Source organism: Garra rufa, chromosome 3 (assembly GCF_049309525.1).
Source record: "Garra rufa chromosome 3, GarRuf1.0, whole genome shotgun sequence".
NCBI lineage: Eukaryota > Metazoa > Chordata > Actinopteri > Cypriniformes > Cyprinidae > Garra > Garra rufa.
In genome coordinates, this window is record NC_133363.1 from 51,322,919 (window position 1) to 51,337,269 (window position 14,351).

At 35.4% G+C, this 14,351-nt stretch overlaps 1 protein-coding gene across 1 annotated transcript in view; it reads right to left on the bottom strand.

The window, feature by feature from the left end:
* Positions 1–9,777: 9,777 nt before the first annotated feature.
* Positions 9,778–14,351, bottom strand: part of LOC141331321 (insulin receptor substrate 1-B) — a 69,844-nt gene continuing 65,270 nt past the window's right edge. The window contains exon 3 of the mRNA XM_073836342.1: positions 9,778–10,815. Coding sequence (XP_073692443.1) covers positions 10,808–10,815 — 8 coding nt within the window. The 3' untranslated portion in view covers positions 9,778–10,807. The remainder of the gene's footprint in view (positions 10,816–14,351) is intronic.

The window sequence follows — 14,351 nt, forward strand, 5'->3', positions numbered from 1 at the left end:
TCAACTGCTGATAATAATGATAATAATAATAATAATAATAAAACCTGTTTCTTAAACAGCAAATCAGAATATTAGAATGATTTCTGAAAGATCATGTGACACTGAAGACTGGAGTAATGATGCATTTAAAAAATATTCAAATAAAGCTGTTATTTTAAATAGTAAAAAATATTTCTAAATATTATTGCTTTTGCTGTGTTATGGATCAAATAAATACAGGTTTGGTGAGCAGAAGAGACTTCTTTAAAAAAACATAAATCTTACTGCTCAAAAACTTTTAACTGGTAGTGTAAATCATGATTTAGTTAACTGACGGGCTCATATATGCCAACACACTTCTTGCTTATGTTGTTTGGTTTTGTTTCTCAACAGTTCGCTTTTCCAAAGTCTTTGGATCTGAATTCAGTTTGCTGAAAATGTCTTTGAAATTTCCAAATTGCCTTGTCTGTGTGTTACTGACAAACTATGACTTAATTAATTTTAGCCCAGTGGAGAAACCTTTTAAAAATCTCTGGTTATAAGTCGATCCAAAATATTTTCACAGTGCGTTTGCCACAGATGACCACCAGATGGAGTGTGTGCGCTGTCAGAATGATCTCACAGGGTTCTTCGAGTTCATTGTGGAGTTACTTTAGTTTTTTAATTAGGACTGAACTGCCAACATAAACTACCTGAAACGGCATGTGTATTTCAGCAAGCTTGCAAAGTGTGAGCACACAATTATTACTCTGAACTCCTTTGCAAATAGTCTAGCAGGACTATTCTATTAGAAAGTATTAAAAAAGAATTAAAAAAAATCTAAAAATGATTGATTCATAATTTTGCAAGAGTATTATTCACTCATTAAGTTAAACAAATAATTTCTGATCATAACCATTAATGACAGTTAGAGTCTTGCTTCTACAATGGTGTAGCATCAAAGCCGTAACCACCACATTTGTAAGAATGACCCCTAACCTTTTCCAATTAGACGGGCCTATGCAAAAAAAATCCCCTTGTCTACGCCCCATACACACTGACCCAGCATGAGGCCAAGACGCAGAGAAAAAAAACAGGGGTTTTCTGTCAATCATGACTACATACATTGTACAATGGATTACCACACTTCCCCCTAAACATGCTTTGAAAATGGAACATTCCACTTTAAGAAGTTTGCAGTGAGAGTCTAAAGCTTTTCTGTATGTAGGAGATGATCTTTTGAATAATTTGCCATTTGAAATTTAGCTCCACAAGACAAAAATGCTGAAAAATGCCAGTGTGTGTGTGTGAACACGTTGCATTCTGTCGTTTTCTCACCCAAGTCTCCTTGTTTCCCTCCCTCCGTCCGTCCCTCCCTCTTTCTCTCTCGGGCTGCGGGGGAATTCTGTAGCATGTGTCTGTGGGTTCTCAGGCAGCTCTTGGGCAAAATAAAATATAGAGGCCCCGCAGTGACGTGACCCCTCCCCGCTCTCTCACCGCTCTGCTATTCACACTCTGTACAGCTAGTCTTAGGGTGCTGCTAGGGTACAGGGAGCCTTTTTGTTCGGATGTGAAGCCAGCGTCTGATAGCTGCAGTCTCAAGCATTAGGAAAGAACCTCCAAATCTCATGTGAGCTTCAAAAGAAACCTCAGTTTGACTAGAGTCGCTCTGTTTGAAAGCCTGATTCAATAGTACATAAACATACTGAATATGGCGACATTTCTTTGGCGAATGGGAGATAGAGATACATGGAGTGAAGGAAACTGGCAATAGAAAAGGGTCAGAAAGAAAGCTGTTTTTGTTTAGCGGTAATGACAGGGTATTAAAATGCATTAAAACATAATTACCCTCCGTGCTGTGGGCGATGAGTACACACAGCAAAACTACTGTTCCCCATCGACCTGCGTCTGCTGAACTTTGGTTGGACCTTCCACTCAAGCGATCTGAGCGATCAATGAGGCTCATGGATTAAACACATTACTGACTACAACTGGGCCACATTTCAATCTGTGAGAAGAGGAGAGCACTGTAAGGAAAAACATACAGAATTAGCGTGTGATAATAACCAAGAGTGTTGTGTCACTCTCTCTTTCATGTGCACGCACATACTAGCCTTCCTGCCTTGCTGAGCCAAAAGGGAAGTAATAAAGCAGGAAGACTTCCTGCGGTACAGCTCAGCTGTAAGAGTGTATTTTGCAAGGCTTAAGATGTTAGCAGTCGTATAAAATTAACATAAGGCAAAAAGTAACATCTTTGAGGCAAAATTTAGAAATTTACTTTTGCAAAGATGCATCAAACTGATCAAAAGTGACAGTAAAGACTTAAAAGTTTCTGTTTCAAACAAATGCTGTTCTTTTGTTCTTTTGAATTAATAGTATTTCACAATATTACTGTTTTACTGTATTTGTGATCAATTAAATACAACCTTGGTGAGCATATAAGAGACTTTTTTCCAAAACATTTTTAATGCGCATTTATTGGTTCTACACTACCAGTCAAAAGTTTTTGAACAGTAAGATTTTTAATGTTTCTTAAATGAGTCACTTCTGCTCACCAAGCCTGCATTTATTTGATCCAAAGTACAGCAAAAACAGTACAATTTTTAAACACTTATACTATTTAGGATAACTAAATAGTTTTCTATTAGAATATATTTTAAAATGTAATTTATTCCTGTGATCAAAGCTAAATTTTCACCATCATTACTCGCCTTAAGTGTCACATCATCCTTCAGAAATCACTCTAATATGCTGATTTGCTGTTCGAGAAATTTCGAGATTTGTTTTTATTATCAATATTTAAAACAGTTGAGTAAGAAATTATAGAAATTAATGTTTATTTAACAAGGATGCTTTAAATCGATCAAAAGTTGTGATAAAGACATTTATGTTACACAATATTTCTATTTTAGATAAATGCTGTTCTTCTGAACTTTCTATTCATCAAAGAAAACTGAAAAAATTCTACTCAGCTGTTTCCAACAATAATAATAAAAATGTTTTTTGAGCAGCAAATCAGAATATTAGAATGATTTTTGAAGGATCGTGTGACTGGAGTAATGATGCTAAAAATTCAGCTTTGAAATCACAGGAATAAATGACATTTTAAAATATATTCAAATAGAAAACTGTTAGTCTAAATATTTTTAAAATATTTGGATCAAATAAATGCAGACTTGGTGGGCAGAAGAGACTTAAAACATTCAAAATCTTACTGTTCAAAAACCTTTGACTGGTAGTGTATATTTACTAGACACCTTTTCTGCATTTTATGATTTTATATCTTCTATTTTTGCTATTTTTGAAATGTGGTGAAACAAGCATAATTGTATTATGTTGAAGAGTTTAATCCAAAATGACACTGTGAAATGAATATATTGTAAATATTCGCACATTTACATGAGAATGTTGTTTCATTTTTTAAAAAAGTCTTATTTTCAGCATTACCATAATAAAAAGTTACATGCCCAGGTACTTCATCCAGGATTTCTGCAGGTTTTATGAAAGCAAAGTTAAAGCTTTTTAAGACCAAGCAAAGAAAAATGAATGCAATATGTTAATATCATTTCTAAACAATTTAATTAAAAGCTTACATCTTGATTGATCTGCTTTCAAACCATAGAAAAGAATATAAAAAACAACTTTTACTGTACCTTCTAATCATACTGCAAATTCATAATTTTTGTCATTTTCCAGTGCGAATTTATAATGATTTTTAAATCAAGATGCGTTTACTTGAGAAGCAAAATGACATAAGAAATCGATCAAACATTTTTGATTTAAACAAGAAAAAATCTGGCAATGGGTTCAGAAAAAAATGCTCTTGTTTTAAGCATTGCCTCGCTTACTTTTTTTCAATTTCTCAGTGAACAAATCTTCATATGTTCAGTTTTCTGATGTAAGGATCTTTAAGTACTTATTATTACATTTTTGTAGTGCATGCAACATTTAATGCCATGACTTTAGGAATTTAAGAACTTTCTAGGTCTTAATGCAGAAACCCTGTTTATCAGAGCCCTAAAGCATGTGCACACAGACACACACATATATATCTGCTCCTGCCAGATACATGACTGTGGCTGCCAGCTGCTGATACATTCAGCTTTTTGACATCACTTTTGTCACTTCTTTTCATGTCAAAAGTTCAAAAGTCTCGCGCATTTCTTTCCTGCAGTCTTCGGCCGTGTTTTGAGCCACAGACCCTGGGGACTAGACAGTAAAACTATAGACACGTGTGGATTACAAGCAGGTCATGGGTGGAGCACACCTTCCCTTCTGTGTTTGTCCTGTACTGTAGGTGAGAGTGTTCGTGTCCTCAGAGCAAAGGCCATCAGGTTTTCCTGCACGTGTTGCTGATGTGCGCAAGAATAGAAAATGCTGTTGCATAGCAAGTGTTTCTGAGTGTTCTCAGACTTTGAGGTTTAATTCACCTTGTCCCGGGGCCACTGTGTGTTCTGAATAATACTAGTAAGGCTGTGGTAATAGGCCATCCATGAATGTGCCCTCACTTCCAATTCTAGCCACCCAGCCTTCTACTGATGTCAGTGTGTGCGTACAACAAGTTGTAACCAGACCTTCCACATAAAGATCTCTTTTGTGAGGGTGAAACGTGCATGAAAAATTTGTGGAATGACCCTTAAGACTCTGTATACTGTATCAGCTCTGGGTCAAGCTAGACAGATTGCTATTCATAGATGTATAGCTTGAGATAGTGTTACAAGTATTTCTGAGAGGACAGTGAATGCATGATAGGACACATAGCCTACTATGGAGCTGGTTCCGCCTCAGAACCAAAAAAATTAAAAAGGCAATGTGAGAAAATAACTCACAATGGACAAATATACAGTATGTGGCAATTACAAGAAATACAAATGTATTGATTTTAATGGAAACTGTAATGGTCCCTATGGGTCTCTAGAGGCTTGTTAAAACCTAAATCCTAATGGAGTATGTCCCAAAACACACTACAACTAATCGTATTTGTTGTGGAAACCATTCGAATTTCTGTAATGGGTTCTATTGTTTGTTTGTTTTTTTCAGCAAGGATAACTCCCTTTATAATTAGTGAAGCTGTCTACACTGTATTATGAACTAATATCTTACTTACGTTGTACGTACATCTTCACTTCGTTTACGAAGAGAGAATTCAGCAAACTTCTGAAGGAAGTTAGTGAGCGCGCGCGTTTCAGCGATGACTCATCGGAAGCTTCTGATTGGCCATTATTATCATAAGCTCAACACAATCGCGTGTGATTGGTTAAAATACGCCTGCTGTAATGCATGTAATTTTTTTTTTTTTTTTTGGTATGTGACCTAAATAAGATATTTCACATAAAAGACGTTTACAGTCCCCAAGAGAAAATAATTGTTAAATCTATAAAAATTACCCCATTCAAAAGTTTACATACTTGATTCTCACTGTGTTGTTACCTGAATGATATTTTTGTTTAGTAATAGTTGTTCATGAGTTCCTTGTTTGTCCTGAACAGTTAAACTGCCCGATTTTTCTTCAGGAAAATCCTTCAGGTCCCACAAATTCTTTGGTTTTTCAGCATTTTTGTGTATTTAAACCCTTTCCAGCAATGACTGTATGATTTTGAGATCCATCTTTTCACACTGAGGACAACTGGGGGACTCATATACAACTATTACAGAAGGTTCAAACGCTCACTGATGCTCCAGAAGGAAACACAATGCATTAAATTACTTTTGAACAGAATGACGATGTGTACTTTTTTCTTATTTTGCCTAAATATCATATTTATCATATCACATTTTTCATTTAGTACTGCCCTTCAGAAGCTACTTATATGTTTCCCAAAAGACAAAATAAGTTACATTTACCCTGATCTTAAACTTAAAAAAGTTTCAAAAAGATTCTTAATGCATTGTGTTTCCTTTCAGAAGCATCAGTGAGCGTTTGAACCTTCTGTGATTCAGGTAACAACATACACAGTATTAAGAATCAAGTGTATGTAAACTTTTGAATGGGGTCATTTTTATAAATTCAACTATTATTTTCTCTTGTGGACTATATGTAAACGTCTTTTATGTGAAATATCTTATTCAGGTCAGTACTAAATAAATAAAAATGATCCCTATATTTTGGTAAAATAATTAACACCTTTGCAAGGTGTGTGAAAACTTTTGACTTCAACTGTATGTGCTTGTATTAATGTAAAATTGTTATATGAGGAATATTTTTGCTGTTAATTTTGTCTTTTCACTTCTTTTTCTATTCTTTGCTTTTTTTCTTGACTGTTCAAGATATTAAGCAAAAATAGAGCAAATATTCACAATATATTTAAAACACAGTTCAGCTACATCCTGTTTATGTATTAGTTTGCTCTTTTTTGAAGCAGCTTGACATTTTCAACATCACAAAAAGGGAGGGGGTGTGAATATATATTTGCTACAATTCCTGTCAACAGGAGAATAGCTTTAGTAAAGTTCTCAAGGAAAATTCACCCAAAAATGAACATTTTGTCACTGTTTACTCACCCTCATGTCCTTCTGTGACTTTCTATGGAACACAAAAGAAGATATTTTGGAAAATGTCTCAGGTTTGTTCTGTTCATACAATTACAGTTGATGATGTTTGGATCTCATCTTCTTCAAAACATCTTTCTTTTTGGATGAACTATCCTTTTAATAAAGGTCAACACATTTTGCCTTGTAACTCCAACCTTTCAAAGACTTCTGTGATATTGGAAACATATGTGTTCTGAATGTATTTGGGATAAACAATACTTCAGTATTGCTCTTTAGCTTGATGTGATTTAACCCGTGGTCTCATTTTTTAAAATGTATCATCCTATAGGATATGAATGATCATTATGTGGGATTCCCCTTCTTATAAAAGGAGCAACTGCTTATATTACAGGTTGTTCCCGTGTTTTTGACCATCTCGGTCTGGATCCAATAAACAGTATTTGTTACGTTTGTATCCAAGCAATCACACGTCAGGATGGAACATCCTGAAACAGTTTAACAAAGAGTCAGGAACAAACATTCAATATACACACACACACTAGTGCAAACACAACCAACACACACTGAATATCATAAATATTCATATCAATCACTTAAGTCTGTCAGAGGCAGATAAAGCACAACGTGTCATTTCTCAAAGGATTAATAAAACTCTGACACTTACTCACCCTTAAAGAAGTTCACTTCCAGAACAAAAATGTACAGATAATGTACTCACCCCCTTGTCATCAAAGATGACGTCTTTCTTTCTTCAGTCGTAAAGAAATTGTGTTATCTGAGGAAAACATTTCAGGATTTTTCCCCATATAGTGGACTTCTATGGTGCCCTGAGTTTGAACTTCCAAAATACAGTTTAAATGCAGCTTTAAATGATCCCAAATGCGGTTGTAAACAATTCCAGCCGAGGAAGAAGGGTCTTATCTAGCGAAACTATTATTTTATTTTAAGTTATATACTTCTTAACCTCAAATGCTCGTCTTGTCTTGCTCTGCCTGAACTTTTGTTTTTTCCGTTTCAAGACAGTTAGGGTATGTCGAAAAATCATTTGATTCATTTCGGGACATTCTGTGCGGTTCGCGAATCATTTTAATCAGTTTGCGAATCATTTAATTATTTTCGGGACATTCTGTGCGGTTCACAAATCATTTGATTCATTTTGGGACATTCTGTGCGATTCGCAAATCACTTGATTCAGTTCGCGAATCATTTGATTCATTTCGGGACATTCTGTGCAATTCGCGAATCATTTGATTCAGTTTGCTAATCATTTGATTCATTTCGGGACATTCTGTGCGGTTCGCGAATCATTTGATTCAGTTTGCAAATCATTTAATTATTTTCGGGACATTCTGTGCGCTTCACAAATCATTTGATTCGTTTTGGGACATTCTGTGCGATTTGCAAATCACTTGATTCAGTTCGCGAATCATTTGATTCATTTCGGGACATTCTGTGCAATTCGCGAATCACTTGATTCAGTTTGCGAATCATTTGATTCATTTCGGGACATTCTGTGCAATTCGCGAATCATTTGATTCTGTTCGCGAATCATTTAATTCTTTTTGGGACATTCTGTGCGCTTCGCAAATCATTTGATTCATTTTGGGACATTCTGTGCGACTCGCAAATCACTTGATTCAGTTTGCTAATCATTTGATTCATTGTGGGACATTCTGTGCAATTTGCGAATCATTTGATTCAGTTTGCTAATCATTTGATTCATTTCGGGACATTCTGTGCGGTTCGCGAATCATTTGATTCAGTTTGCGAATCATTTGATTCATTTCGGGACATTCTGTGCGGTTCGCGAATCATTTGATTCAGTTCGCGAATCATTTGATTCATTTTGGGACATTCTGTGCGGTTCGCGAATAATTTGATTCAGTTCGCGAATCATTTGATTCAGTTCGCGAATCATTTGATTCAGTTCGCGAATCATTTAATTCTTTTCGGGACATTCTGTGCGCTTCGCAAATCATTTGATTCATTTTGGGACATTCTGTGCGATTCGCAAATCACTTGATTCAGTTTGCTAATCATTTGATTCATTGTGGGACATTCTGTGCAATTTGCGAATCATTTGATTCAGTTTGCTAATCATTTGATTCATTTCGGGACATTCTGTGCGGTTCGCGAATCATTTGATTCAGTTCGCGAATCATTTGATTCATTTCGGGACATTCTGTGCGGTTCGCGAATCATTTAATTATTTTTGAGACATTCTGTGTGGTTCGCAAATCATTTGATTCATTTTGGGACATTCTGTGCGATTCACAAATCACTTGATTCAGTTCGCGAATCATTTGATTCATTTCGGGACATTCTGTGCGGTTCGCGAATCATTTAATTATTTTTGAGACATTCTGTGTGGTTCGCAAATCATTTGATTCATTTTGGGACATTCTGTGCGATTCACAAATCACTTGATTCAGTTCGCGAATCATTTGATTCATTTCGGGACATTCTGTGCGGTTCGCGAATCATTTAATTATTTTTGAGACATTCTGTGTGGTTCGCAAATCATTTGATTCATTTTGGGACATTCTGTGCGATTCACAAATCACTTGATTCAGTTCGCGAATCATTTGATTCATTTCGGGACATTCTGTGTGGTTCGCGAATCATTTGATTCAGTTCGCGAATCATTTAATTATTTTTGGGACATTCTGTGCGGTTCGCAAATCATTTGATTCATTTTGGGACATTCTGTGCGATTCGCAAATCACTTGATTCAGTTCGCGAATCATTTGATTAATTTCGGGACATTCTGTGCATTTCGCGAGTCATTTGATTCAGCTCGCGAATCATTTTATTCATTTCGGGACTTTCTGTACGATTCGCAAATCACTTGATTCAGTTCGCGAATCATTTGATTCATTTCGGGACATTCTGTGCAATTCGCGAATCATTTGATTGTTTTTCCTCAAATGTAATTTCTTTACGACTGAAGAAAGAAAGACATGAACATTTTGGATGACAAGGTGGTGAATACATTATCTGTATATTTTTGTTCTGAAAGTGAACTTTTCCTTAAGTTGTTTCAAACCTACATGAGTTTCTTTCTTCAGCTGAATGCAAAAGAAGATATTTTAAAGAATGTGGGAAACCAAACTGGTGCGGCAGCTATTGATTTCCATAGTACGTTTTCCCATACTATGGAAATAAATGGAAATCAACTGATTACCAGCATTCTTCACGATATCTTCTTTTGTGCAGAAGAAAGTAAGTCACACAGGTTTAGACCGACATGAAGGTGAGTAAATAATGAAAAAAATGGCAATTTAAGGTCATCACCATAAAAAGTAAAACAAAAAACACATGAGAGACTTATGCTTTTAACACTCCTGTTTTTATTTTACCACTGTTGGCCAGCAATGGGTGTCACTGTGTTACAGCGTGTGGGAACGATTTACAAATTATATCCTTTACACACCCCCATTCTGGACTATCACTGGTACAGTCCAGTGTGGATTGGGTCAGCTAGCATCCTTGCGTGCCAGTGGAGGTAATCTACCGCAGGACACCATCACAGAAGCACCCCACCCATAGAGTAAAAATAGATGCTTAGTGTCACTGAGCCAAATGTCTGTTACTGGTTCCTTTCAGGACGCTACTGTGAAGAGAGCAGAAGGACGAGAGGCAGAAAAGAGACAGGCACTTAAGTACTAACGCATGGCTTGGTAGGGGGTGGACAAGGAAACAAGGAACAGGGAGGATGACAAACTAGTCAGTCAACACATTTGTGATGCTAGGTTAGCTAAACACAGTGATGAACAACCACCATGTGAAATTCATAATTACTTTATCTTCAACATTTTCACCAGAAGCAGTACCAACATATTTGATATCGTCACAAGCCTCTTTTCCTGACGATTTCACCTTCTGTACAAGTTACGTTTTTACAGAAAATAAAAGAACCTTTTTCAAGCACGCCAGTCAATGCCTGAACAGTTGCAAGTCTATATTTACAAAGCGACAATCAAAAACAAGAGGCACTTCTTGTGTACACGTGATCGTGAATCACTGAATCCTTTTTGTGAATACTGGACACGAGCTGTTCAAGTTTCTGTTGAAGGTCAAAGGTCATAGTCATTGGCTCCATTGTCTTCATTCTCTTCTCTGATTGGTTACTGTGCTTGTCTTTTGAGAGTGCGGAGAGCACAGACAGTCGTTGCTCTTCTCGTTTGGCACATGTTCCCATTGGCTGCAGCAACCAATCGCTGCAGAAGTCTTTCGAAAGTGCTTGCGAAGTTTGTTGGGCTTTGTGCACACACCTTACTCCGTGTTTCTGCTCTGCATTCAGGTGCACGGGAGAGCGCCGGCATTCCGTTTCCCAGAATTCCATACTGCTGCGGCATCAACATTCTGAAAAAGACATAAATTAGATGTTGAATATTCTAAAACAAGTGGTTTAAAAACAAATTAGATTCTATTTTTTTAAAGATATTTTTGTTTTCATATTTAAACTTTTAATAATATTTGATATCAGTTAATGTTTAATTTATTTCAAGTAATGATTTTTTTAATGGTTTTAGTTTCAGTTAAAAACTTCAAAAAATATATTTTTTTCTAGTCTGATATGAATAAATCCGCAGTCTAAGAATAAGGTAAACTAAAACCAAGGCTGAAAGGTCTTGTTACCTCACAATGTTCAATGATTTGTGCAATGGCAAGAAAATCGATAGTTATGTTCTATTGCAGCTGTTCTTATCAGAATAACTATTTGCATATGCATCATGGCATTGAGTTGTACAAGGTAAAATGGACTTAATGTCACAATGATGTATAATAAGATCATATTGCTGTGGAAATGTAAATGTAAATGCGTTTATGAGAGGTGAATGAGGTCACGATTTAGTCACCTGCAGGTTTAATGCATACATACATGCATGCATACCACAATATATGCATGTCCAAATCATTTAATCAATTCAATGTGCGTCACCGGTTGCACCCGGCATAAAAAACAATCACTGCAGAAAAACGGCCTTTATTCATTAAAACAAAGATGAGTTGGTCTCAACCTTTCCTCTACCTAGCATCCTTTCATTTCCATTCATTACTGGGCTATTTGTGAAGAGTCAGAGTCATTTGGATAAACACACATAGCAGAGACAGCAACTCATTTAGAGGGAACACTAAACATCTGAAAAGTCGTGTACAGCTTAGGAAGACACAAAATGAACCAATATATACCTTTAACACACTACTGGTATATACAGTATAGATATATAGCTTTGTGCCAGTCTGTAAATAAATATACACTGGAATACTAATATACTATGACATTTGTTTCATCCTAAATACATTACAGTGCATTATTTATATGGACAGTCCTGAAACAACCAGGCACTTTACCAAACACAATATAAATTTTGCAGTATACTTGGTTTCTTACCAACTGGTGAAAGCAAAAATTACATATATGTCTTTGTATATGTATATACACTGCTGTTCAAAAGTTTGGGATCAGTAAGATTTTTAATGTTTTTTAAAAAAGTTTTTTTGCTCATCAAGGCTGTGTTTATTTGATTTAAAATTCAGAAAAAACAGTAATATTGTGAGATATTATTGCAATTTAAAATAGTGGTTAATTTATTCCTGTGATGCAAAGTTGAAATTTTTAGCATAATTTTTACAGTCCTCAGTGCCACATGATCCTCCAGAAATTATTCTAATATGCTGATTTATAATTGATGTTGGAAACAGTTTTTTTTTTTTTGGAACCTGTGATCAAGATTCTTTGACGAATAAAACATGAAAAAGAACAACATTTATTAAAAATAGAATATATAAATAGAAATGTTTTTGTTTGTTTGTAAGCAATTACTACTTTTATTCAGCAAGGATTGATGTTAAATTGATAAAAGTGATACTAAAGACGTTTTTAGAAAAAGTTTCTAATTTTAATAAACGCTGTTGTTTTAACTTTTTATTCATCAAAGAATAAAAAAGCAGCACAACTGTTTTCAACAATGATAATAAATTAGCATATTAAAATGATTTCTAAAGGATCGTGTGACACTGAAGACTGGAGTAATGGCTGATGAAAATTCAGCTTTGTATTACAGAAATAAATTATACATTAAAGTAAATTAAAATAGAAAACTGTTATTTTAAGTTGTAATAATATTACCTTTTTCTTTTGATCAAATAAATAAACTTTGATAAGCATAAGATATTTCTTTAAAAAACATAAAACATTTTTACTGATCTCAAACTTTTGAACGGCAGTGTATATATTTTAAGACTGGTGTGCATTAATTGGCAAATAAATGAATCAGCTTGGTTGATAAAATGGTCTATCACTAGTGGAGACATAATATTTAACAACCACACATTTAGCACACCCATTCTAAAACATTTATCTTTTAATATCTTACTTAGATTAATAAAAGAGGTTGTAAATGTACCATCTTCTAAACCCAAATCCTTGTCTTAATTGTTGCAAGCAAAAACAAAACAAAAAACAGGCCAATCCAGTGGCAAGAGTTTGTGATTTAAATAAAAAATGTTTTTTTTTTTTTCTATATTAGGTTTTTATTGGTGTACTAAAAATGACATGTTTTGACAAGGGGAAGTAAACAAAATTATTATTGATGACCTGAAAATTGACCAATGTTCCTTTTCCATGTTGCTCTCAATTTTCTAGTCTTGGCTCTAATTGTAAAAAGGTTGCCCCCCTCCACCTCTACTCCTCACTGCGCACAGCTATATTTAGTCTCTCCAGAACAAGTCGTTCCAACCAGAACACAAAGAGACTCAATCAGAAAGAGAGAGAGGAGAAGACAGAAATCAGATGAGCACCAATACACCAACATTTGGCACTCAGCATCCAAAACACAACACTTGCTGTCGACCAGTCACGCTAGCGTTTTCTGCAGCAAAAGCAAAACATTTCATTTGTACTACTTTTTTTGGGTGTGTCTGATATTTTTTTTTATTGCTATGCATTTGTCAGTTTATAATCAATGGTGGTGCTTCAATAACCGAGTAGAAAAGTGTGCATAGTGTGAAAAATTCCTCTAATCACAACATTAACTAATTTATACTAAGCACTAGTTTGGACATGACAGCTGCAGTGCTGCAGGTAGAAAGCCATTTCCTGCACTAAGAGGCGTAATGAGATGAGACCACAGATCTATCCATCCATCCATCCATCTCTCTCATTTCATCACGTATCCTGCCATCCGTACACTGATCAATTTAACAATGCCTCTGGGACCATCTCTCTCCCTCTCTCACTGTCTGCTCTGTGACATGTTTTATGTTTTATCTGTCTGTATGGGTCGGCATACATTAGTTCAGTGTGAGTGCGAGTACAGTTCGGCAAGGGAAGAGCGTGTGCGGACTATGTGTATGTGAATGTATTAGGCATTACTAAATGGCATTTTGAGTCCTGTATATTTTAGATAAGTTTATTAACTGATTTAATGTTAATGGAAAAGTTCACTTCCAGAACATGTACTCACCCCCTTGTCATCCAAAATGTTCATGTCTTTCTTTACTCAGTCCTAAATAAATTATGTTTTTTGAGGAAAACATTTCAGGATATAATAATTTCCATATAATGGACTTCTATGGTGCCCCGAGTTTGAACTTCCAAAATGCAGTTTAAATGTGGCTTCAAATGACCCCCAAATGTGTTTGTAAATGATCCGAGGAAGAAGGGTCTTATCTAGTGAAAAGATCGTTTTTTTTTGTTTTGTTTTTTTAATTACAATTTATATACTTTTTAACCACAAACACTCGTCTTGTCTTGCTCTGCCTGAACTCTGTTTTTTCTGGTTCAAGACAGTTAGGGTATGTCGAAAAACTCCCAACTTATTTTCTCCCCCAACTTCAAAAATCATTTCAAAATTGTCCTACATTGCTGCAGAAGTACTGACCCAGTGTTTGCA